The 26,505-nt window shown below is 40.7% G+C and overlaps 1 protein-coding gene across 2 annotated transcripts; it reads left to right on the top strand.

The window, feature by feature from the left end:
• Positions 1–11,433: 11,433 nt before the first annotated feature.
• LOC310936311 (oxysterol-binding protein-related protein 3-like) lies at positions 11,434–25,431 on the top strand. 2 transcript variants are annotated; one of them, XM_083900352.1, is made up of 22 exons: positions 11,434–11,508; positions 17,008–17,196; positions 18,050–18,166; positions 18,985–19,038; positions 19,117–19,230; positions 19,382–19,534; positions 19,640–19,730; positions 19,875–19,978; positions 20,121–20,210; positions 20,319–20,478; positions 20,636–20,760; positions 20,851–20,973; positions 21,411–21,504; positions 21,639–21,874; positions 21,961–22,098; positions 22,491–22,554; positions 23,005–23,083; positions 23,244–23,388; positions 23,704–23,848; positions 23,948–24,074; positions 24,574–24,696; positions 24,878–25,431. In XM_083900352.1, the coding sequence occupies exons 2-22, from the start codon at positions 17,134–17,136 to the stop codon at positions 24,972–24,974; spliced, it is 2,442 nt and encodes an 813-aa protein (XP_083756478.1). In that variant the 5' UTR covers positions 11,434–11,508; positions 17,008–17,133; the 3' UTR covers positions 24,975–25,431. The 2 variants fall into 2 exon arrangements, with proteins under 2 accessions (XP_083756478.1, XP_083756479.1); XM_083900353.1 differs by lacking the exon at positions 11,434–11,508 and adding an exon at positions 15,182–15,399.
• Positions 25,432–26,505: the final 1,074 nt, after the last annotated feature.

The following is a 26,505-nucleotide window of genomic DNA, read 5'->3' on the forward strand; positions in this document are numbered from 1 at the left end:
CCCCACAGGACGGATCGCGGCTGCGTTCCAAAAGTGTCGCTCTCTCTCTCTGTGTGTGTGTGTTGTTCAGGTGCAGTCGCCCCTGTGCTCTCTCGCGCTCCTGCAGACCATAATCCACTTGGTTGGTCTGAAGCGTGAAGAGAGAAAGTGGTGATCAGGGTCAGGGCTCCATCACTGGACAGCGCGATGAAGACTTACATTAAAGTTTGCGGTGCTCTGGCGCTGCTGCGTCAGGAGGGAGGCTCACCTCCCAGAGTCCCCCAGTAAAGAGTACATCCCCCTAAAGTGGTCATCATCTGCTGCGAATTACAGCTCTGCAGAAAAGAGTTCAGGCGCAGAGCATGCTCTCTCTCCCTCCCTCCCTCCCTCTTAGAGAGAGAGAGGAGCAGATGTGCCCAAGTCTTGACGCACAAGATTTTTGCAGTTTTGCACGAGCGCGCAAGACAATCAAATCACACACTTTGGCTGACATTGGTTTACATTCAATTGTTCAGCCCAAACAAAGCCCTTTTTTTTAAACCATGTTCATTTCTAATCCCAACCTTTAATCTGACCCACACAAGTCACATCTTAACTCAAACCTTAACCAGTTCTTTGAGAAATGAGTCTGGTCCTCATTAAGACCAGGCTTTTGTTTCCCATGAAGAATACTGGACCTGACAAGGTCAGTAGAAAAAAAAGAGGTAACTAAAACAAGCACACACACACACACACACACACACACACACGCGCGCGCGCGCGCGCGCACACACACTAGTCTACAGTGAGAGAGGGAGGAAGAGAGAGAGAGAGATTGAGAAACCCTTTGACCGAGTTTTCTGCGCGCCCCCGCAGCCACCAGGGTCTGAGATCTGGATCAGATCCCTGGTATGGACAAAGCAGACAGGAAGATTTCCTTCCCACGGAATCCCAAGAGTTGTGCACAGTTGTGTTGGGTTCCCCTCACAGGAGGACGGTGCGCGCGCACAGCCAACCAGTCACGTGTAAAACAACACGTTAATTCATTTTGGCACTGGCTTTGATGTAATCCATGAAAAGGAACTCATGCAAGATGTTGTTTAGTATGGAAGCCCATATCCGCCACTTTGGGGAAAAAATAGCCGGATACCAAGTCGAAATTATGAGATATAAAGTCATAATTATGAGATAAAAAGTCAACATTATGAGATACTACCTTATAATGATGAAAAGTCATAATTATGAAATAATTATGAGATAGAGTTATGAGATACGTTCTATCTCATTTTTTCGACTTTTTATCTATTTACTATTTCATAATTATGAGATAAAAAGTCATAATTATGAGATAAAAAGTCATAATTATGACTTTTTATCTCATAATTATGAAATAGTATCTCATAATTTTGACTTTTTATCTCATAACTATGTCTTTTTATCTCATGATTATGACTTTTTATCTTATAATTATGAGATAGTATCTCATAATTTCGACTTTTTTTCCTCATAATTATGACTTTTTATCTCATAATTATGAGATAGTATCTCATGATTTCGACTTTTTATCTCATGATTTCAACTTTTTATCTCATAATTTCGACTTTTTATCTCATAGTTATGAGATAGTATCTCATGATTTCGACTTTTATCTCATGATTTCGACTTTTTATCTCATAATTATGAGATAGTATTTCATAATTTCGACTTTTTATCTCATAATTATGACTTTTTATCTCATAAACTTTCTATCTCATAATTTCGACTTGGTATCTGGCTATTTTTTTCCCCTAAGTGGCGGAAACGGGCTTCCATAGTTTAGTGCATTTGATACAACACAACACAGCATAGACAGAGTGAATCTAAAATGAATGGGGAACATCAATATCCCAGCATGCACTAAATGTACAGTGGGGATGCCATCATTATGCAGCTTTAACTGTAATTACCCATTCTATCATGACTGTAACCCGCCCTGTGTTGCATGGAGCCATAAGGAGCACAGATGGTTCACAACAGCAGATGAGAGGAATTCATCAAGTGTGTTCACACTGAGATGAAGATCTCTAAGATTGGAAGATTTTGTGCAGAATTCAAATGTGTATATCCTTTAATTCTAACTTTAAACTCCATACAGTGACAGCAGTGATTAGCAGTCTTGTATGAAGTACCTTAAACGGATATTTGAGTAAAAGTACAAGTATCTTTTACCAGTTTAAAGTATATGACATTTACTGTACTTAAATATCACATTTTCTGATAATGTACTTGAGTTTTAGTAGTAAAACTAAAAGAGTTGTCTTTCAACTGGAAGGTTGTGGCTTCAATTCCTGGCTCTGCTAGTCTATATGTGTCCTTGAGCAAGACACTAAACCCCACGGTGCAGCGTATGAACGAGTGAATGGCAAAATTGTACTGTAAAGCAGCTCATCAAGGCTAGAAAAGCTCTATATAAATACAGACTATTACCAACTCTTCTGCTTTTATTTTGTGGTAACGAGTAACAAAGGGGGAAATGTAGTGGAGTAAAAGTAACAGTTGAAATACAGATATGTGGATGTTAATGCTACTTTTATACAAATAAAAATAAAGGTAATGTGTTAAATGTCTGCCAATACACGCTCAGTATTCAACATGTGATGTCAGTGTTCATTGTTACAATGTGCCACACACACACACACACACACACACACACACTTCTGATCTGATCATTACCAGATCTGTGCTAATGCATGACTGCTGCTGCAGCTCAGACCTAAAACACTGCATGATTTGGCCTCGTTCGTTCACATGCATATCTGCTGCTCTACCTCATTGTCAGGCATTATAGCTGTTTGTGTTTGTGTGTGTGTGTGTGGGGGGGGTGGGGGGGGTGCATGTGAGGAAAAGCAAAGTCGAAGGGAAATGCAATCCTTGGGGAAGCCCCCTCTCTCTGGGAGGTCATTTCCCGTCTGGCCATGTCTCTATTGCATTTCTGAAACTCTGTAACCCCCCCCACACACACTCACCACCACCACTATCCCCTTCCACCCAGTGTTGTACTGTAAAGTCACAAAGTATATTATATTTCTAGCAACTTTTACTTTTATTCCACTACATTTCCTCTAACTGTCTTTGTTACTTGTTACTACGACGCAACATGGACTTTTACTGCTAAAACTTGGGTGCAAAATCTAAAGCAACTGGCCATAAAATCCTCCTAATATGTCACAGAGACTCAGGAATAATGTTCATATAACAAACTGAACTCACCAACAACAACAGTACAGACAAAATATTTGATTTAAAAAATATATTTTGCAGACTGCAAATCATGTTTATGTTTTGAAATCATGTTTTGGCATGTGGCGCCACCTACTGTTGTCTACCAATCATTGCAGTCAGTAGAGTCTCAGCTGCCGAGCAACCACGGGTTGCCAGTTACGTCCGACCTCTGTATTTTGAATTTGAATGTAGTAACCGTTTTCGGCCACATTCTTACATATGGCACCTTTAAGTACATTTTATGTCAGAAAATGACTTTTGCTACTTAAGTACAGTGAATGTCATATACTTTACGACTTTTACTTCAGTAATAATATCACTGATTAAAGTATATGAGAAGTTGAAGTCACTGTTTTATAATATTATTATAAAACAGTGACTTCAACTTCTACCAAAGTCATTTTCTTGGTTGTACTTTTACTCAAATATCCCTTTAAGGTACTTTATACGACTGCGTCCACGATCTCTCTGTGGTCTCTCAAACACAGTGACAGTTCCAGTTCATTTAATGACCCTCGTCTGGTTTGTATCAGAGCTGAGAGGATTACAACAACAAAACATGTCATCAGCACGGACATTGCTTTCAAAGAGCTCAGAGATTAGAGGTAAATGAAGCAACATTTTGGAGCAAAAAGAAGTCCTTCCCAACGTCCAGTAATAGGCTGAAATATGGAGTCAGAGCAGAGGTTTACACTGACGCAGAAGGAGAGAGACTCTTGTGAGAGGAAACGGTGATTTGACCCAGAGTCAAACAAAGCTGCTGACACAATGGCAGCACAGAGCTGCCTGCCACTGTGCCCACACACAAAGAGAGCTGCAGACAGGTTTCACCGCTACCATCTTTTCACAATTGCTCCGTGCTCTCACTGGGCCTCTCACTGTCTAATCAACTGGCCATATGACATTTCACTCTCTCAACAGAGAGCCAGTGTGTGTGTGTGTGTGTGTGTGTGTGTGTGTGTGTGTGTGTGTGTGTGTGTGTGTGTGTGTGTGTGGGTAACCTGATGCCATCAGTGGAGAGAGAGAGAGGCTTGTATATCTGCTTGCACCCGAGTGTGTCTGTTTCTGGAGATTGACATTTGCATGTGGTGTGTGCAACATTTATAGGTCGTCTTGGTGTGTTATTCCTTTTCATTTCTTTTACTCCAACCGAGTGCATCCAATAATAACTACATATAAATTGTCAATATAGTTAAATGCAGAGGCGGACAGCGCACAGGTTCATTACTTGAGTAAAAGTACAGATACCCCTTGCTAAATGTTACTCAATTACAAGTACAAGTACTACAGTCAGATGTCTACTTAAGTAAAAGTACTGAAGTACTTGTTTTTAAAAGTATCAAGAGTACAAGAGTACATTTTCTAAATATTGCATTACTACTGCCACAGTTCTTACATGAAGATATTGGAACGTCCTACATGGAGTTATGAAAAATGTTCATGTTAATACCTTGAAAAACGTAAAAGGAATTGAAAGTAAAATTAAGTAATTTTCATCTTTTTACCATGTTGCTTTATTTAACATTTCTCACTAGCATAGCACAATGGCAACACTCTCGCTTAGAAATGTAAGGAAGTTTATTTAAATGTAGGCACCTTGACATGCTTCTTCAAGTTGGAAGATTAAAGGCGCCATATGTAAGAATGTGGCCAAAAACGGTTACTACACTCAAATTTAAAATACTGAGGTCTTTTAGGTTTCGTTTTCTGACGTAACTGGCAACCCGTGGTTGCTCGGCAGCTGAGACTCTACTGACTGCAATGATTGGTAGACGGCAGTAGGTGGCGCCACATGCCAAAACATGATTTGAAAACATAAACATTATTTGCAGTCTGCAAAATATTTTTTTTAATGTAAATATTTTGGCTGTACTGTTGTTGTTGGTGAGTTCTGTTTGTTATATGAACATTATTCCTGAGTCTCTGTGACACCTTTAAGTGATTAAGTGATTATTAAAAAAACTAAACTCATTTTCTGAATGCTGTCGGGAGACGTTTGCCTTTGGGACTTTGTGCTCCAGGCTTTAAAGGCTCTCTGACTTCAGGTTTCCTTAACAAGCGAGCAACAAAAGGAAAATATTGTGGATGGAGATCATCAAAACAGATCCTTTCAAAAAACAAAATGAAGTGTTTTCGCAGGCAAAACGCCACCAAAGCACATTTCAGACAATCAAATAAAAACACAACATGATATGAGGTTTTAATGTGTGACCTTCAGAGATACACATGGACTGTGCAGCCCTTTTTCTTGCAGGATTTAAACTAGGATAAGCACACTGATTACTCGTTGCTTGTGGCACAAGAAGAATGATAATCTTTAAACTCGCTGCTTAAAGTGAATTTTACAAAAATGACTAATGTTAGTACATTTCCACAGCTGCTCTTAAGGGAAATACTGTATAAAAACAATTTTTTAAGTGTACTTCAAGGGTAAAATGCATGCATTGACAGATAAAGCGCACGTGCTTGCACACAACCACACGTAGAATCTCGTACACCACAGATACAAACACAACAGGCTTGATGCTACACGGATTAATGAGGCTCACACAGAGTCACAAAACCAGCAGGAAGTTGTGCTGTTGCGGAAACACGTGCATCCCATTGAACTTCAGCATGCAGGGGGGGAATCTCTGTGGATCACAATTCCCTGCAGGCAGCGTACAGACAAGCTGTATGGGACACATCCTGGTAATGTTACACGGCGTTTTATGAAACTCTTGCGTGAATCTGGTGAATTATCCTAGCAATCGGTGCAAAGCATGGGAGCTCTAATGAATGGAGATGAAGAGCAGATTTGTTTTCGGGATAAGCCGTCTGCCAATGCTCTTATCAACAGTGCACGGATCAAACACAGGGTGGAAAAAATGAGGACAATTTGATTTGACCGGTCAATTTTTTTCTTCTTTTGATTGTTTTCCATGTGTGCAAGCATAATTAGAGCCACGTGATGTGATTGTGCTGGTATTCATTAGCTCCTTTATGTCTTTGAACGAATCATAGAGGGAGAGAGGCAGGAGGGCAAAGCAAAAGGGAATGAGGAAGTGGGATTGTGTGAGTATGGCTGTGTGTGGGGTGGGGGGGAGAGTTTACATGAGCAACAGCTGCTGGGATCATTAAGTGCTTTAGCTGGAGCTGAGAGTCATACATCGAGCCCGTTGCTTACAGACTACAGCCGTGTGTTTGCGAGTGGATGACTGACTGTGTTTATACACTCAGCAGGAGACGGTGAAAGAGCCTCTGTGCCCTCTGTGTGTGTGTGTGTGTGTGTGTGTGTGTGTGTGTGTGTGTGTGTGTGTGTGTGTGTGTGTGTGTGTGTGTGTGTGTGTGTGTGTGTGTGTGTGTGTGTGTGTGTGTGTGTCTGATGACTGACGACGCTCTGTGTCACTGTCACACTAAAGATGCAGCCACATATACAGTTATTATAGGCTTATAATAGTTTTTTAGTTTTTTATATAGTTTTTATTTTCATTTAGTTTCCAGTTTGCTTTTTTATTTCATTCAACAAATGATTTAGTAGTTTCAGTTAAGTTTTTACTTTGAGGAATTGACTCGTTTTAGCTTAGTCTTAGTTTTTCAGGTATTAAAGGCGCCATATGTAAGAATGTGGCCAAAAACGGTTACTACACTCAAATTCAAAATACCGAGGTCTTTTAGGATTTTATGGCCAGTTGCTTTTGTTTTATTAGATAATTCACCTTTAAGAGGAAGCCTTGACTTGTAGACACTGAAAAGGATGAACGAATGTGTGACACCAAATGTGGATTAGCGGGTAAATCAAAAGTATAACTTCAAATGGTCTGAATTCCAGAATGAAGTTTTGGAAAAACTAAGAGGAAGCTGAATTTATCTACAATTCAGTTTAGTTTTAGTTAGTTTTGCTTTGTTCATTGTAGTTTTTAATTTGCTTTCGTGAACTATAATAACCCTGAACCATACATGAGACAATAGCGAGTGCAGCAGAGAACACCTGGGCCCCCCTGTGCCTGCAACAGTCCACATTCCCATTGCTCCCCTACTTCACTCGTCCAGCTGGTTCCCATCTCAGGCAGAGGGAAAGGAGGGCAAGATGGAGGGGAAAGAGAGAGAGAGGAGGAGAGTCCAGTTGCAGCAAATGCAAAGCCGCTCTCTTCTCGACTCTCCTCTACACTAAGAACGACATCAAAATCAGAGGAACAGCCAACTGAAAGCACACCGTGGATCAAATGGCTGATTAGAACAACACAAGTCCATCATGCAATGTGGAAAATGCATTTGCGAAACATTCCATTCTGCTATGGGAATGCTGCAGTTCCTCCTCTTGCCTCTGACCTCTGAGGGGGTCACGTTTTGATCTCTGAGACCAATATGTCGAACAAGTCGATGGGGGGAGGACAAATTGGAGGTGAAAGAGAGAGAGAGAGCGGGTGAAGGCGAAAGAAAGGAAAAGGGGGTAGGAGAACATTTAGGGTTTCACTCAACCCTGTGAGAGTAAAGAATGGAGGGAACGGAGCAAGGAGAGGAGGGAAACATCTGGAAAAAATCACAGTGCTATTGCCCCATTGAAAGGGTGGAGAGACTGGAGGGGGAGATAGAGGAATAAGAACAGTAATGTAAAAGCTTGTGTGTGTGTGTGTGTGTGTACTGAGAAGGCAACTCTTTGATCCGTGCACTCTGATATTACCTGTCTGCATGCACAAAATCAGCCCCAATCACATAATGACACTTGGGTGACGTCTTTAGATGTCGAGGTCACTGGGTTGAACACAAGATAACAATTCAGACTGCACAGAAAACACAGAAACACCCTGAAATCTGTGATTGGCCACGGTGCAGGCCTGAGCTCACACACAAAACACGACGCACATATGCACATGATCTGCGGCTGAGCATCAGTCTTAACGGCGTGCACACCAACAAGTGAAGTCACACAAACAAGGCTGCAAAAAATGTGGGCTTTTGTGAGTCATTAGAAACAAAGTCGTCAGTCAGTAAAAGTGGAGAGCTTTCGACATCTGATCTGCAGCTGTCAACTGTCTGCAGTCCCTGGCCAGTTTTGCTTGTGTGCAATGTCGCCCTCTGCAGACAAGGAGTTGAACATTGAGTGCTTGTACCTTACAAGCTTAATTTTTTGGTTGCTTACAAAAAAAGCCTTGTGTGGCAGTTAGTTTGTGATCATTTAGTCTATGGCTCCATGAGTGTCAAAGTTGATGGTTGTTTGTCTCTATGTGTCCCTGTGATGGACTGGCAACCTGTCCAGGGTGAACCCAGAGGTGGAAAAAGTACTAAAATATTGTACTCAAGTAAAAGTAACAATACTTTCATGAAATATTACTCAAGTAGAAGTAAAAGTAGTCATCTGAAAACGTACTCAAGTAGAAGTAAAAAGTAGTTCATTTGAAATGTACTTTGCGTGGGGTGTGAGGGTAGTAGAAAAATAGAAATCCAAAACTATTTTGGAGTTCACGCGTCCGGCGCGACACAGGATATTACGTCACTTTTGGCGCGCCCTCTATGTTCACGCGCCAGTGCTGGTGATAATCACATCATGATTGGTGTATATTTTCCCCCTATAGGTCTTCATTGGGCTGAACTTTTATTTTTACTCAGTAACGGGAGTCAATGAGTCAATACGTACTCAACTAAAATACAAAATCCTGATTGAGACTCTACTGACCGCAATGATTGGTAGACGGCAGTAGGTGGCTCCACATGCCAAAACGTGATTTCAAAACATAAATATGATTTGCAGTCTGCAAAATATTTTTTTTTTATACAAATATTTTGGCTGTACTGTTGTTGTTGGCGAGTTCAATATGTTATGTGACCATTATCCCATTCAGTCTCTGTGACATATTAGGAGGATTTTATGGCCAGTTACTTTAGATTTATTACATAATGCACCTTTAAAAAAAACAAAATACACAAAAAAAGTATTCAATACAGTAACTTGAGTAAATGTATTTCGTTACTTTCCACCTCAGGGTGTACCCCACCTTTTGCCCTATGTTAGCTGAGATTGGCACAGCGCCTATTGCCAATAATATCATCCCCGGTTTCACTTTTGTTTATGACATTAATCAATAGTTACCATGCCTACAAACATTATACAGTCCACCGATGGCAGTACTGATACAGAATATTTACAAAATGAAAAACTGCACTTCATCAAATATGCACATAAAAGTGACCACATGGTAATGTAACAACAATAATCAATGACCTTATACATATAGAACACAGAGAAGTGGGAGTCGTGGAGGGTGAAGAGAGACCACCTTTATAGGGTTAATCTAGTAGACCAGAGGTCGAGTTCAGCTGCAGAACAAAGACAACCTCTGTCCTTGCTCAAGGGCAAGATGTCCACTAGGTGTGTTGTCCTCGTTGGATCTTCTTCTTTTGGCTTCTTTGTGTCCTACACCAACTCCTTCACAACATCCATGAACCTTCTCTGGTCTTCTTCTTGTCCTCCTGCCCGGCAGCTCCATCTTCAACAATCCTTTGCAGTATAATCACTATCCCTCCTCTGCATCTCAACATTGACTCTCTTTACTTTATTTCCAAACTGTTCAACCTGAGCTGTCCTTTTGAATATGCATATTTCTCAACCTGTCCATCCTGGCATCTTATTTCAGGCCAACACTATACTGTATATTTTTCCTTGAACAATCACACTTAAAGTCTCATAGATTGAGTAAATGACAGCCTTTGATTTGAACAAAAGCTGCTCATTGTGCAGTAACTATATCGAACCTGTAGATGACACTGTCATATCCTTGTGTGAGTTCTGTTCTGTGAGTTGAGTGCAGATACAACAACACACACACACAGACTTAAAAGAGTATGTCTCGTCTTTTTTTTTTTATGACAAACTCATTCCATTATTCCTTTTATAAAAGAAGACTATTAATAGAAAATATTTGAATGTCAGTATCACCACCTCATTGTAAATGTGTATGCGTATGACTGAGGTAGACAGGCGTGTTACAGAGTGTGTGAGTTGTCAGGTATGCAAGGGTGTGTTCAATCAGAAACAATGATGCACAAGTAATTAGAAAAGGATTTGACAAAAGAAGATCTATGATACAAACACAGATAACAATCTCCACTTCCTGTCTGCTCTACTACCAAAATAGGAACACAACATTTAGTTTCTCTAAGTCACTCATGACACGGTGCATTACTTCAAAGTCCAAACACTGTCATTAGTTTTGTTGGGTCTGTGTTTCTGGACACACCCGGCTCTAACTCTCCCTTTTCACTGACATTCCTTTCTGCCCTCTCTCTCTTTTTATGTTTTCTTGTCCCTCTGTTGCCATGGAAATAAGCCCAGACAGGAAGTGACAGCCTCATGCCCATGCAAAGGAGGAAATTTGTTTTGTTGGGTAAACAAAATCCGAAGGTGGTTGGGAACGCGACAAGGACAATAGAGGTGGAAAGACTGAGCACGGCTCTCTCCGAAGGAATGCACGAGGTGCATAACTTCATCGCAGAGGACGCACAGACAGATATTATGTACAAACACATGCTCGTTCAGTCTGCAAACACACACACACACACACTTACTCATCATAGCACAAAGAAACTCCACCACTTGTGGGAAAACTGTCTTTTGCAACCAGGAAATTCTGAGATGCACCAAACTATCTGTCATCACACGCGTGTGAAGCAATAAGACTAGACAGATTATTAGCACATAGTGCATTTACACACTATTGACGTATTAATATTGTAATATATTAATACTGTACTTACACCATATTTATTGATTATTTATATGTATTTATTGACAGCATCCAACTTGGGCCTCAAACCCTTACCATAACCCTTTGTTTTTACAATAAATGAATAAAATAAGTGGCAGATATACATGGAATATGAATGGTCCACCATCATACTAATTAAATGGAATTCATTAAATGAATGAATGAATAATCTTCATAAAAATTGCCAAATTCGATAAAGGGTCGTCATGTGGCTGTAATTCCATCCCATAAATCCAGTAGCACAATGATAACGCCACCTTGTCTTCTGTCCTCTTTGATATTTGTGTTTACGTCATTTTATGGTCTGTTTAAAAAGGGGGTCAGCCCTAATGTCCCGCCTTAGCCGCTATCCCCGCCCAACTTTGCTATGTCCTCGACTGTGATTGGCTACAGGGAGCGCCCGTCTCTCCTGCCCACTGAGCAGGCCACGCCCCTCCCCCCTGAAACACACACTCGCTCATTGAGGCGAGGAGCGGAAAAAATATCCAGGAACTGTACGTCTCTAACTGTCATGACAGGACGCCGCGGCGCTCTCCACGGAACCGTAAGCATTCATTTCCACGAACTCGCGTGTGTCTGGTGTGGACTCCGTGTGTGTGTGTGTGTGTGTTGTCGCTGTGACCGCCTCGCTTCCGTTTGAATTCAGCGGCAGAGTTTGACGGTGCGCCCGCCGTGGTGTCTCGCGCCGACCGTTGCCACGCTGAAAGTGGCCTTCGATAGAATTATTCATTGGCTTCTCTCCTGCCTGCCGTGTACTGTGTATGTGTGTGTATGTGTGTGTGTGTGTGGGTATCCGTGGACAGTGTCACGGTGGTGCGTGGGCTCATGTCTCGCCTGTGTGAGCAGAGTTTATCTGACCACACGGTTTTTAAATGGACATTTTGTTTGAAGTAGGAACTGAGCGAGGCTGTTACCTGTGCTACGTGGACTGTGGAGTTAGCCCCCCCCCCCTTCGTAGTAAATGTTTAATGAAGTTTGTAATAGTTTTTATTTTTTTATTTATTTATTGTGTCTATAATAAGTATTTGTTTACTTGCCGATAACCGATATGCCGATATATATAGATTTTTCCCTGCACGCGACTACAGAGGACATTTTTCACAGTCTTTTCTGTGGTGAAATTAGCATAACTATTTAGCTTACTGTTGTAGCCATTTGTCATGGCTATAATATATCATATCTATTTTATCTATCCATTCATCCTTTTTGTATCACTTTATCCCCCACACATCGATGACAGGGTAAACAAGAGCCATTTGTTTTTACTGTTTTATGTTATTTTTTCTTTTTATTATGATTATTGCTGATAAATTAAAGGTGCATTATGTAATAAATCTAAAGCAACTGGCCATAAAATCCTCCTAATATGTCACAGAGACTCAGGAATAATGTTCATATAACATACTGAACTCACCAACAACAACAATACAGCCAAAATATTTGCATTAAAAATATATTTTACAGACTGCAAATCATGTTTATGTTTTGAAATCATGTTTTGGCATGTGGCGCCACCCACCGCCGTTCTACCAATCGTTGCAGTCAGTAGAGTCTCAGCTGCCGAGCAACCACGGGTTGCCAGTTACGTCAGAAAACGAAACCTAAAAGACCTTGGTATTTTAGTGTTGTTACAGTGAGTTCCAGTTACATACCGAGATCATAGCACCTGTTTGATTTCATGTCTTTCTCTTTCGCTTTTAAGGCTTTAGCACCTTTCCAGACCGTACAGGATCAGTTTCTGCTATAGAGTGGTGATGGAAACACTGTCACTGTGCCACGAACACAGCCGCATGACACTCTCATCTCGATCCAGGCCAGTGTAAATGAAACTGGAAGCTAGTTTATAAAGTTGTAATGAAGGTCAATTAAGTGTTTAGTTTTTTTTAGTAGTGGTGGTACAATTGGAGTATGTAAGACATTTAAATGATTCTACAGAACAGGTTTTGTATAATCTAGCGATAGTGTCATACTTAGTGCAGAAACAGGAAAGGAAATTGATCTGCAACTATTCTAATATGCAAATTAATAACTTTTGATTGTTTTATTTGTTGCCAATTGTTGCTTCTCCAGTGTATTTCTCCTCTGATATTATATAAGACTGTTTGGACAAAATAGGACTTATTTATGATCTTACCCTAGCACCTTTAGTATTCTGTATATTCTTCTGGATGTGGTTTTCATATAAGTTTCTATTCTTTTTTACTGCACCCTCACTCAAATTGTAATTGTAGAAGTAGGTAAAGCACAACCTGTTCTGCGTTCAAACCTGTAATCTGTTTGATATATCTTCAAGTTTAATACTTGTCATATTAACAACAGGATATCGTACAAACTCTTATTTCTTATATCTTTAACCAAAACACTCAGATCCGGTTAATATATCTAGGGGGATTTGTTCAAAATCTGCCCCTTGTGCACTATCGTGAGCTAAATCTTGGGAGGATTTTGCCTGGAGCATCAGTTCAAATCCCTCAATCCACCAGCTGACCGCTGTCCAGCCACAATGTTTATTCCTGCTGCAGCATTTCTGAGCACAAACATCCAGCGTAGCTAGCGTGAGTCACTAAGTTATCTTTAAGTCACTCTCCCCTTTACACAGCAACACCCACTTACGAGCCGGTAATATAATATAATATATGTAAATACAGAGCACTCCTGCCTCGACTAATATTTCAAGTGGCCACGCTGAGTACAGCATGTCTGTGATCTCTCTGCTGGTTTTATAAGGTTATAGGATGCCCTACTTCCAGTCAAGCTGGCTGGTCGTCACTGAGACGGGGAGTGAAATCATATTTCTGCTGGTAACAGTACCACCTCTATAAATAGCCCCATTTTTTTATATCCACAGTTTTTCAATAAAGAAAATAAACTGTATGTATTGTTTTTTTGTATCCATAGCGACTCGTGATTGAGCCGTAGCATAAAGTGCCCCTTGTTTCAGCAGCGAAGAGACAGAAATACATCTTTTGATGAAGATATTTGAAAAACAAAATGCGAAGACTCTCTTTGATCACTTGCTTATACCCACATTAGATTTTCTCTGCCTGCATGCAGAAAATACAGGCACGGTGAAAGAAAAAAAGTTGTTATTAATATCTTCAAACAAGCCAGCAGCACTATCAGCCCGAATACTCAGTCAGATATAAGGTCAGATGTCAGATAAGCTAAGTGCTACCGACACCAACCAATCCAAAAACATAAGTGCTACTACAACACAGGAGTCTGGCTTTTTTTTGTTCTAAATTTATGATATTTTGGTATATGGAAGTGGCTCGATAATTCTGCCAGATGTGTGATTACTTTCAGTGAGATAATCAGCGGATGACACCCAGCTTTAACTCCATAAATCTGTGAAGAAGCTTTTTCCGGTAGTCTGTCGCTTCACTGAAGGTAGAGTCACAGATGGGGGGCCATTTGTGAAGACCTTTTTTTGCAGTCCCAGTCTGGCAGTAATGAGGAGGATATAAAACTATGTGGACTGTCACTTTGATGGCAGTCCTGCTGTTGAGGGAGTGTGTTTCAGGCTGAAAGCAGATGGACTGGCTGCTCAGTCCACACTTGTGGTTTTGTCATGCCAGGACTGGAAACTCCAGCCCGATAATTCCTCAGGCTCCAGTCTTGTTGCCCTGAGAGTTTGTCATGGAAACTGGTGAACAACAAGCGCTGCTTTTATGAACAGCTCATGACTTTGTGTAAATATGAACAAAGCGTGTCGCCTGTAGTCATGCAGAATTCAGTAGTTTTACCTAATCCTTTATTGACTAAACGTTGTTCAAGTTTGTCTGTGCACAAAGTGTTGAGCTGGGCAATATGACAAAGAAAGTGATCACAATAATAATTGTTATTAATATATAATGTAAAGTATGTAATATATGTATTACTTTGATGGACAAAAGGTTGAAGAAGCCAATTACCTTTGGTTTGAACATTTTACTTACCGGTAACACTTAAAACGGCAAAATATTTTATTAATAAAATAAAACATGGTGGCCTCTGTAGATCAGATCTGGTTCTTCATATGTAAAAGGTTCGTTCTTGGGTAATGAAAAACAACATTCAATACATTCTCTCTCGTTTATTGCATCCCCCAAAACATTATTGAACTTTTGTAATATTAACACCATAGTAGAATTTATTGTGATTAAAATCTTGCCCAGCCCTAACAAGGAGATTTTTGCCTCAAAGCTTAGTGGGCTTTTTCCATGAGGTGTGGCACTCTGGTGGTTGCTATGAGTGGAACGAGTCGGAGAAAAAAAAAAGGCTATTTCTTCATCTCTTTGGTGCAGTGAGAGAGAAAACATGCTGGCCTGGTGCTGTACTATTAATGATTGACTCCCATTACGTAACACTGAAGGTGAAACCCTAGCACTTCTAGTCTTACAGCTCCAGGAGTCTCAGAACTGGTGAACAATACTACAGTGATCACTCAGTCGAGGTAAGTGGGGCACTCGGTGGGACGTTTTGAGACTCGCGTGTCCCAGCTTCATCTAGTACAGAAGTTACAGAACATCCGTGGCAGGAAAGTGTTGTCAATAAATGCGTTGGAATTTCAGGAGTTATGAGGAAGTGTCATGAGGCACTGATGCTTCAGACAAGAATGTATGCATCAATGCTCGGATAATTTTTTGAGGCTGTGTTGTAAGGAAGTGTTGCAAACTTAACTAAATGTGTAAAGCTATTGTGTGCTGCTGCCCTCATTCAAGACAGAGCTGGACATTTTCCCATGGAGGCCCCGGATGGCCCCTTTTTTTTTAAAGTCTACACACGGCTGTGTTCACACAGATGAAACTATCTTGGAGTTATGTGCAATAAATTCCTTATTACTTTTATGTCCACAAAGCTTCAGATAAAGACATGTCACGGCAAGAAACACAGCCGCACAATGAGCTAGTTCCAGCTCCTGTTTTGAAATCTGTTTTAAACGCTGTCTGTGTTTCAGAGCTGTGGAGTGAATGAGCCACCCATGTGTTTCAGTCTGCTTTGAGCAGAGTGTTGACTGTAGCTAGCTGTGTGTGTGTGTTATGGTGTGTCGGGGTATCGGAGCATGGCGCACATTCTTTCCTGTTGATGACTCATGCCCTGGGTTTGGTTCTGACTGTAAGCGGGGCCTCGGGGGAAGTGCAGAACACACAGACACACACTCAGACTAGAACCACCAAATTGCTGGTACCAGCCAACATGCTTAAAAATTAGATGTTTACACACATTTGCATTTTGTAATGTGAGCACATTAGAACCACGGGCAATCCTCTCATTGTGTGACTGCACCTGACTGGGATGTGCTCTGCTCACATGACCATTGCAGCCACATCTTTTTACTCTTTAACGTGATCAGCATATACAATGTATGGCCATAAAATGCATGTTGAGGTATAAAATAATGTGCATATGCATACAAATAAGTAGGGCAAGTCTTGGGTGTAGCATTACTCTGAGGATGTGGTTTTCCCTGCATCTCTGCAAACATAAAACAAAGCTCAAACACTACTTCCCTGAATTATTGAAAGGCTTCATTCATCACCTAACGTTATAATAATGTTTAAAGTGTTGTTTTAATTTATAATTTGCATTAATGTTGTGGCATCTGGCATTTGCAAATGGAAGCCACCAATGGAGTCATAACTTTTTATTATTATTTTTTTTATCCGAAAGTCTCGATACTCTGCATGTTGCAGCATAAACTGCTGCTGTAGTATTCCCCATTCTCTCATTTTTGTTTACTAGTTGACTGTTGATCATAAAACCCAGTACCACCAGCTTTATTTGAGTTCATATATATGTGTGTTCTTAATTCAAAGTTATCTCAAGGTCTTTGTGAGTGCCTGACCAAGGTTGTGTGGGATATTTGTGTCTAACTTCCTTTAAGCAAAGCTTCTTTGGGTGTTAGGGGATTTCATATCCACAGTTAGGCTGTTGACATAATAATGTCATAGACACAAGTGAGTAAGTGATTCCTTTCTGCTTTTATCTGTCTGGTCCTGCTGCTGTTCTTTAAAAGTGTGCTGCTTTTTTACATCAGTTTGTGTTTAACCTTTCTCCACAGTACGGACTGTTGTGGTGTGGCCTTCAAAGGTCAGAGTGATGCTCCTAGCTGCTCTGCTGTGATTTGTGTTACTGCGGTTTCTACGGAAACGAGACAACGGTTGGCAAAAAAAAGCGGCCGAGCTGCATGAAGATGTCGTCGCCCACTCACAGTGACAGCAGTGGCTCCTCGAAACATGACAGCCACCAGGTATGTTTTGAGTTCTACATGTGACTGTGTATTTGTGTGCGCGCATGCATTTCCTATGAACAACGTACTTGCAGCTACTCTTATTATTAGTTTTTTGACATTAAAGTTGCAGAATTTGAAAGCACCGTGGCAGTGTCCCTAATAATAAGAGTCTTTTGCTAAGATCAAATATCGGAAAATTACTTAATTATTGAAGGGCTATATCAGGTTTTTTGAAGTGAGGTTGAAGGAGGTACGGACATATTATAAACAGTTTTTGTGGACCTGTCTGGGAGCCTGACCCCCAAGAAACACAACAAACGTTCTGAAAAGTAAACTGGATGTTTTATTTTCCTACTTTCTCTCCTGCTTGTGCTGAATTCTGCTGAATTTATGCAGCTCTGTTGGGGCATCTGCTAGAAATAGAAGTGCTGCGTATCATCTGACATTCCGCAATTGACAGTGTACTTTGACATATTGACTAGAATGGATGTGTATCAGCTCAGACGCCATATCGGAGATGCAATGCAACTGTTCCGAAACCATGACACTTACTTGAACTGAAAACATGGCCATTATTGACAGAAGACAAAACAGTTTCTAGCCACAAAGGGTCACCTTAATAAGATATATTCTTGCTGAAGCCTACAATATCCTCAGAATTGGCATAGATTTTGTTAGGTGAGCCTCACCTTCCCCTTAAATGTTGTTTTGTGTGACTTCATAGATAAGTCTTCCTAAAAAGGCAAACCACACCCTTTAATACGGCGATGATGATATGTGTCTTCACAGGTTAAATGTGCGTTATAACTTGTTATTGTGTTTTTTTTAATATTGACGCACACTGTAAAATGGCTACTGTTTGTCTCTTCAGGACAGCTGGGAGATAGTGGAGGGGCTCAGAGGGGTTTCTGTCAGCATTCCGGAGCCTGACAGGCAGAATGGTTTCCTGCTCAAGAGGAGGAAATGGCCCATGAAGGGATGGCATAAGGTTGGTTCCTGACCTAAACCCAGCAGACAGCAACAGCAGCAAGGCACCAATTTGTCGTTACATAACAAAGCGTCTAACCTTTTTTTGTCCGGTCATGAACTTAAGACTATTGTCACTGTCTGTGTGACATAATCTCCTTTAATCATTTGCATTTGTGTTTCTGAAGAGGAAGGATGATATTAGAAATACTCTAATCAATTACTGTGACGATAAGCTACAGACAGATTTATGGTGTACTTTACTTCCTGTTGGTATCAAGACTGAACCAGTTATACTCCCCAACTGTCCAACAAGAAATCTGACCTGCTGTCTTTTAATACCTCAAGCTATTTCTACATTCCCCCCTCTTAACTATTATTACCCATGGTGTTTCCTTCTTTACATTCTTTTATACTCCTTTTCTGATAATGCTGTATCCCTGACTCATTTTCCTCCCCCTCTCCTCTCTCTGACTGTGTTCATACTTCGCTGGAAACTTCTGCTATGCAACATGACAGAGGAAAAAAAAAACTTAAACCCACAATGAGGCATCAACTAATGTCAGTGAAGTGCTTTTTTTTCATTGTAAAACCTAAGTGAGTAAGCTGTGATCAAGTCTATAAATGGTCATGTTTCATTGCTGCTGTTACTGACTTTGAATGTCAAGGTCAGCGGAAAGTAGTTGTTATTGGTGTAAAGGTGAACAATGTTTACATTTTACTGGTGATTTTAACTATTGGTTAACCAAAGAGTGCTATAAATCCAAAGATCCAAGGATGGCAGCAACTGGAAAAAAGAGTAATCCCCATGACTCATGATATATTTTTTTTCTTACACAGAGGTATTTTCTGTTGGAGAAAGGCATCTTGAAATATGCAAAGCGTGAAAATGATGTGAGTATCACCTCAAGAGCATTCGATGTCTGTCATTCCTGCGTAATGGCACATACTAACAAAAGTGTTTTTGCATAGCTGAAGAAGGGAAAGCTTCATGGCTGCATAGATGTCGGCCTGTCTGTCATGTCAATAAAGAAGAAAGCCATGTGCATTGACCTGGACACGGAGGATAATATCTATCACCTGAAGGTAAGGTATATGAGCCTAGTTTATTTGAATTTAGCCTCAGAATTCCATATTGTTCTTACACACGCAGACGCTGCAACAGATTGATTTCCATCGTCTGTTTTATATGAGCACTGTTTTCCAAGTTGCTGCTCCTGACATGATTGTGTCTTAGGTGAAGTCAAGAGAGCTGTTTGATGAGTGGGTGTCAAAGCTGCGTCATCACCGCGTGTTTCGGCAGAATGAGATCGCCACATATCCCCACGAGAAGCACCTTTTCTACCCCCATGCCTCGTCCTCCCCCTCCCTCAATGACTCGCTGAGAAAAGTATGTGTTTTTTGTCCAATGCAGTAGTGCTCTGTAAGAAATATTTGTCAAAGACTTTTTTGGTGAGATGTAGTTATATATCTCTCCTTTTTTTCTCTCAAACAGCGGTCTACTCTTACCAAGCAGGCATCACTTCACCAGGCTAAGGTCAGTTCTTGGCTTCACTCCTCAGAGGACATGGACAAGTGCTGCAAAGGTTGGTTGCTCCTTGTTCTTTTTCTCTCTGAATTCTTGCAGATAACATCTTCCCCCTGTGTTCTTTTTCTTGAAGTGCCAAACTCTAGTGGTGTCTGCATGCACCAAAACTTTCATCTGATAATCCTATCTGTTTTTCACTCAGACTTGGAGGAGGCTGAGTCATATCTGCTTGAACTCAACATGCTGCTGAAGAGCATGGAGGTCCTCCACCGGACATATTCAGCTCCTGCCATCACTGCACTACAAGTAAACAAAGATGAACTTAGCTGTGGTGTAAAATTAGGATGACATCCTTGTCTTCATTCCCTCTCAAAGTGCTTTGCATGTATGAATATTGTATTGTATTGCTAATGCAATGTTTTTGGGTCTGTTGTTTCTCCTGCTGCAGGCATCTAATTATGACATCCCCAAAAAGGAGAAGAGACCAAAGAGGTGGCGATCCAAAAACAGTGGCAAAGAAACCAAAACTACACTTCAGGTACAGTTTCTTCATTGATTTTATGTTTATGTTTGTTCACAATTATTCAGCAGTAAAAATGATATGAAGGTAATGATTCACACTTCTTTATCTGGGTTTGTCTCTCAGGTCCCAAGCTGTATCTCCTCCAAGTCTCCTCGTCTTCACGCCTCCAACCCCAACCTGTCCACCACGGAACCCAACACACAGGAAGCCTGTCCTGATTCCCCAGACTCTCCTATAGATGTGTCCCGTCTACAGCTGGACTTCTGCCGGCTGTCCAACAACCGTGAGTCCATGCCCATATCGGCATATCACTCCGAACATTTATTTTCTTTAATAGAAGAAGAAGAAATGCTTGTTTTGCTTCTACATGTTAGTTTCCATGACAACCCTATAGGCGTTGCTGTCTCTGTTTGTGACTCTGGCATTTGCTTTTGCTCTAGTCCATACCACGCTGAAATCAGCCTATAGTTCCCTGGTTGCAGAAAGAGAGAGGCTGAAACACACCATTGACATGCAGCCTCCTCAGCCAGTGCAGGTCATGGGCTTAAAGTCTGCTTATGCCTCAGTGAGTGACTCTGTGATTCAGTTTAATTCCATCTTTTAATTTACACCATTTGTTTCATACCACATACATGGCTTCTTATCATTTGAACAGGAATGTTCAGGCGGCTCCCAGTCCTTGGTCCACCAGGTTTCCAATGAGAGCAGAGCAGACTCTGTATCAGAGTTCTATGATGCTCAGGAGTATCTGCTGACCTCTTCCTCCTCTGAGAATGAGGTCAGATACCTCGTCCTAGTTCTTTTTGTCATGTTTACTAAATGCAGACAGAGTTCTACTTTCTAGACACAGTTTGAGAATATAGAGTATTGAAGGAGAATGAGGAAAGGTTATGGAAAAGTTCTGAAATGATCCTTGTATAATAATTGTATTGTAATAGTAATGGTATTCATAAATTACTCTAACAACATCATTATTTATTGGTTTATAATGAACGTTATTATTAATTTATTGATAGTTAAAAGTAAAATCAGGAACTAAAAATTGGGTTAGTTTAACTAAAACTAGTACATGCAAACCATGCCGTGCAGTACAGTTTGTTATGTTTCTATTCTGGTGATGAAAGAGCCGTCGCTTTGTGTGTTCTTCTTTTGATGCTATGTTTTGGACGCTTGCTGACCTTTCACCATTGATTTTTTGGGGGGGTGTGTCTCCAGTTGTCAGACGATGACTCGTACATCAGTGATGTGAGTGACACCATCTCCATGGATACGTACAGCAATGAGGGAGGCAGTGTGAGACACAACTCTGGTACGTGATACAGTCGCAACAAGTTGTATGTGTGTGTCTGTGTGTGAGAAAACATCAAATTAGTTTTGACAACAACAAAAACATTTAAATGTAAACACATTTTTGTATCCTTCCTCCCCTCTTCTACCCTGTAGACAGCAGCGTGTTAACTCTGACACGACGGCGCTCCATGCTCCCTGCTCCCTGTCCCGCCAGCAGCGTGAGCCTGTGGAACATTCTGAGGAACAATATTGGCAAGGACCTGTCAAAGGTGTCTATGCCAGTGCATCTCAATGAGCCTCTCAACACCCTGCAGAGGCTGTGTGAAGAGCTGGAGTACAGCGAGCTACTGGACACTGCCAACCAGACCCAAGACCCCTTCCAACGCATGGTGAGAGGAAAACCTGGATGATAATACCGCATGTGTAAATCTGCACATGGTGACCGCTCATCTCTCCTCTCTGCTTTTTCATACAGGTGTACGTTGCTACATTTGCAATAACTGCATATGCGTCCACCTACTTCAGAGCAGGAAGCAAACCCTTTAACCCTGTCCTGGGAGAGACGTACGAGTGTGACAGAGCTGATAAGGGCTTCAGGTTTATAGCTGAACAGGTAAAGGTCACGGTCAACAGCAGATGCATGGGAATACATCATTTTACTAGAGATTTTAACACAAAATAACATTTAGAATGGAACTTTATTGAGATCAGAGTGTTTTTCTGTCTAGTTAAAGACACAGTAATGAGTACAGTGATTGTATTTTAGTTAAAATAGTGGAGGTACTGTCAGAACTAAAGAAGTCTGTTTTCAGTCAATGAATCCCTGCCCTGACCTGCAGATCTTGTTTGTTTACAGTAATCACACTGATCTTGCAAAAAATATGTGTGTTAATAGTTAAACCATTCCCCAATAATGTTTCACTGATATGAGCATCAGTGTCCAATGTTTTGGCTCAAGTGCCTTTATCTCATCTTGTACCGCTCTTGTATTCCCCTTTTTCCCAGGTGAGTCATCACCCGCCTGTGTCAACATGTCACGCTGATTCAAAGAACTTCAGCTTTTGGCAAGGTGAGCAGGAGACGACATGTTGTGAATAAACATCACATTTTCCCCTCTGCTCTGCTCGGCCCAGTTAGATTTTTCCTTAGTGTTGCCACACCTGTGTTGTTTTTCATGTTAAAGTTCATATTTCAGGTGGAATTTGCTGTTGGGCAAGATTAAGTTTCCTTATTTTCTATGTTGCCTTGGTGATCTCTCGAAAAAAAATTCAATTGAGTGATAATGAACAACTTTAAAAATGCCACGCATATTATATAAACGTGATCTCAGATATGTTGTTGTTCAGCCATTGATAGTCCGAGACACTGCAGCCTTGTTTGCACATGAATGAAGCAGTCGACTTATAAAAAGATACTATTGTTTGCAGAAAAGACGTAAGATCTAAATTAAGATGTTAGGGTCACTTTTCTCTTTGTTACAATCACTCATCTGATATTTTGTCTCCCATTCTCTTCGAAGATGTTCGGTGGAAAAATAAATTCTGGGGCAAATCCATGGAAATTGTTCCCATGGGAACCACACATGTCACACTCCCTGCGTAAGTGTCTGCTTTACTCCTTTACTTATTGTATGTGTATGTGTGAGTGTATGCATGTTCATGCATGTTTACACACATCCACATCCCTATTTACAGTATTAGTACAAGGAATGAAATATATATATATACAATATATAAATGTGTGTGTGTTCTTCTCCAGCTTCGGGGACCATTATGAATGGAACAAAGTGACGTCCTGCATCCATAACATCCTGAGTGGCCAGCGCTGGATAGAACACTATGGAGAGATGGTCATCAAAAATATCAACAGTGACACCTGCCAGTGTAAAGTCACATTTGTCAAGGTTAGTGAACACAAATATTCCAATCATGCTCCTTTTTTCTATCCTGCAACTGTAGAGGGCAGACACTGTTTTGTATAATTATAATCATATTTTCCCAAGGTACCCTTCTTTTTCCTGTTAGTATGAGGTGATTTGTCACATTCACATCTGTCGTTGACTCATAATCTTATCTGGAAATACGGGCCATGCACTCTACAGCACCATCTACTGGACAGAAATTGAAAGAAAATGTGACTCTAATCCTCTGCAGCAGTGGCACTGGCCTAAATCCTGTGGTATTTGAATACTTACATTTAACTTCCTCAATCCTTTCAGGCGAAGTCATGGAGCTCTACAGTGAACGAGATAGAGGCCGTCGTTACAGATTCAAAGGGAAAAGTCGTACAATCCATGTTTGGAAAATGGCACGAGTCTATGTTCCAGGGAGACCCACCTGCTGCTACATGTATCTGGAGAGCAAGTGAGTGATTGTCAGGCATATGTCAATCAAACAGCTTTTACTTCAATCAGGAAATAAAAACTAGCTGACTGACATTCTTATGTGTATGTGTGTGTTTAGATTCCATGCCAGAGGATCAAGAGCAGTTCTATGGCTTCACGCTGTTTGCAGTGGAGCTTAATGAGCTGGACTCCACCGTGAGACCTCTACTGCCCCCTACAGACACACGCTTCAGGCCTGACCAGAGGTTGGCACTATGTCTGCACACAGAACTTGAATACTTGAATAATTTAGCTGTTTTACAACATATTTATTCTCATTTTAATGAGCTGTACAAATTACTCGGGAGATGTAAATTGATTTAATAATTTAAACTAAAATTCCTCTTTTTTTGCATTTGTGTTTGCACAGATTTGACAATATTGCACATAATTTGTAGAATCGGAGAGAATACTGACTGAACCCTACACAAGTCATATATTCTGTAGATTCCAGCTCTAAACAGAAACACTAGGTCAATCACTCATCAGTCTCTACTTTATTATCGCTTATTTTTACTCAATAAACATTAATAAAATATTTTCAATAAAGCAAATTTCAAGAAAACACCCCGACAGGCTGCGTTCGGTTAAAAATCCATCCATGCACCACATCTATGTTGTGTTGGCGGGGAATATTTGGTGGTGATAACAGGACTACAGTTCTAAGCCTGACTCACTCTCTCTCTCTCCATCGTGTTGGTTCAGGTTGCTGGAGGAGGGAAACCCAGATGGAGCCGAGGAACAGAAACAGAGGATAGAACAGCTCCAGCGGGAGAGGAGGAAAGTGCTGCAGGAAAACAACATGACGCATAAGCCTCGCTTTTTCATGTATGCAACTCTTTACTTCTTTTCGCATATTTGTGTCTAAGCAGATGGTCTTTTTGTCATATTGTCTGTCTTAAATGGTCAGATTAAGATAATAAATATGTGGGTGGTATTTTTAACAGCCCAAGAACCATTTGGTGATTTAAAATGTCTCAATCAGATGTTCTTCTTGTTGTCTCGACAGGAAGTCAAAGGACGACACGTGGGTGAGCAACAACGCATACTGGGAGCAGCGCACAGATCCTGGCTTCAGTAAAATTGATTTCCCCGTGTTATGGTGACATCTGGATTTAACCGAAACACCTCCACGATAACTTATTACAGAGAGGGAAGTGTAAAACTGAACTGAGACCAGCGTCCAAGTGTCCTGAGAAGGTTAACATGTTTGACCTCGTGTCAGGGTAACCCCAAACCAATATGGACTTCCTGCCTCCACTTTCAGGACAGAGCAGAGCCTGTAGAAGTCCTGTTGTTCTTATTTATGTTTCTCCTCCTCTGACCACAACTGTTAGTAAACATAATGTAAATGTAGACTACATATTCATATCATTTGGTTCTGTTGCATACCAAAGTGCCTTTCATTGTGGGGCTGCACACAGTCCGTTGCTTTAGCAGTTATGCAATAACACTTAGACAAACTCCTGGGTTCTATTATGTCCGTGTACAGTGTGTGTGTGTGTGAGAGTGAAGTTCAGTGGATTGGATTTTCTGATGGCAGAACTGTGGATACTATTTTTTACCGAGGGGGACAAAGCAATAATACTTAATGTCAAATGATGACAATAAACTGTACAATGGACACTCACATTCTGGATTAATTTCTTACATTTTTAATTCTCTCATTAACTTTGCTTTTGGTCTAAATACATAAATACAACATAAATTAATCTGTTTGATGCTGATTAGGTGATTTATATATTCATTTATTTACTCTGCTGGTTTGTAGCGCGTTCCAAAACTACCCTAACAACCCGAACAAGAAGCAGTGTTGACATTATAATATACTGAAATTAGAACAATATTCATACATATGGTGTAATTTGTTGATTTGTTGTGTAGGTCCTCACTTTGTCTCACAGAAAGAAGGGAGGATCGGTCAATTGTTGCCTCTTAGCAGAGAGGTATAGTCACATGGTGTCACACAGTACGACATTTTGTAATTGGTGCAGTGGCAAGATGTAACAAGGTCACATTTATGGGGCGTCTGTGGCTCAGTGTGTAGACCAGATGTGTCACACCTGGCTCCAGTACACTATACTTAAATACAGTTATGACGTTAGCTACTTTTACTGTACTATAACAGGTTAGGTAAAGCAGTCAGTTTCCTGTTGCCCCTGAGCTGAGAGAGGGCCCTGCTGATTACATTAGACCACAGCAACACCTGTTTTTGTGAGAACTTCAAGCTATTTCATGGTCAGCTATGTTCAGACCTGAATCAAAACCTGTTTTTTTTTTTTTTACACAAAATGAAATGCATTATTACATTATTTTCTCACCTTATTTGATAGATATTTTGATCCAAAGCAACATACAACACACTCACTGGCCACTTTAATAGATACACATGAGACCGGGGGGGGGGGGTAAAAATCACAACACATTCTGAAAAGCACAAAAGCTGCCCATCTGACAGCAACAGCCATGCCACATTCAAAAGTCACTCAAACACTTCTTCCCCATTCTGGTGCGTCAGCAGGTCACCTTGACCATGTCTACATGTCCTAATGCTCGGGTTGCTGTCTATGTGATTTATTTATTTTACCTTTATTTGAAATGTATTCTTTCTACATTATGTTTTATTGTTAAAATTAC

The sequence above is a fragment of the Microchirus variegatus genome, assembly GCF_963457635.1.
Source record: "Microchirus variegatus genome assembly, chromosome: 13".
Classification (NCBI taxonomy): Eukaryota; Metazoa; Chordata; class Actinopteri; order Pleuronectiformes; family Soleidae; genus Microchirus; species Microchirus variegatus.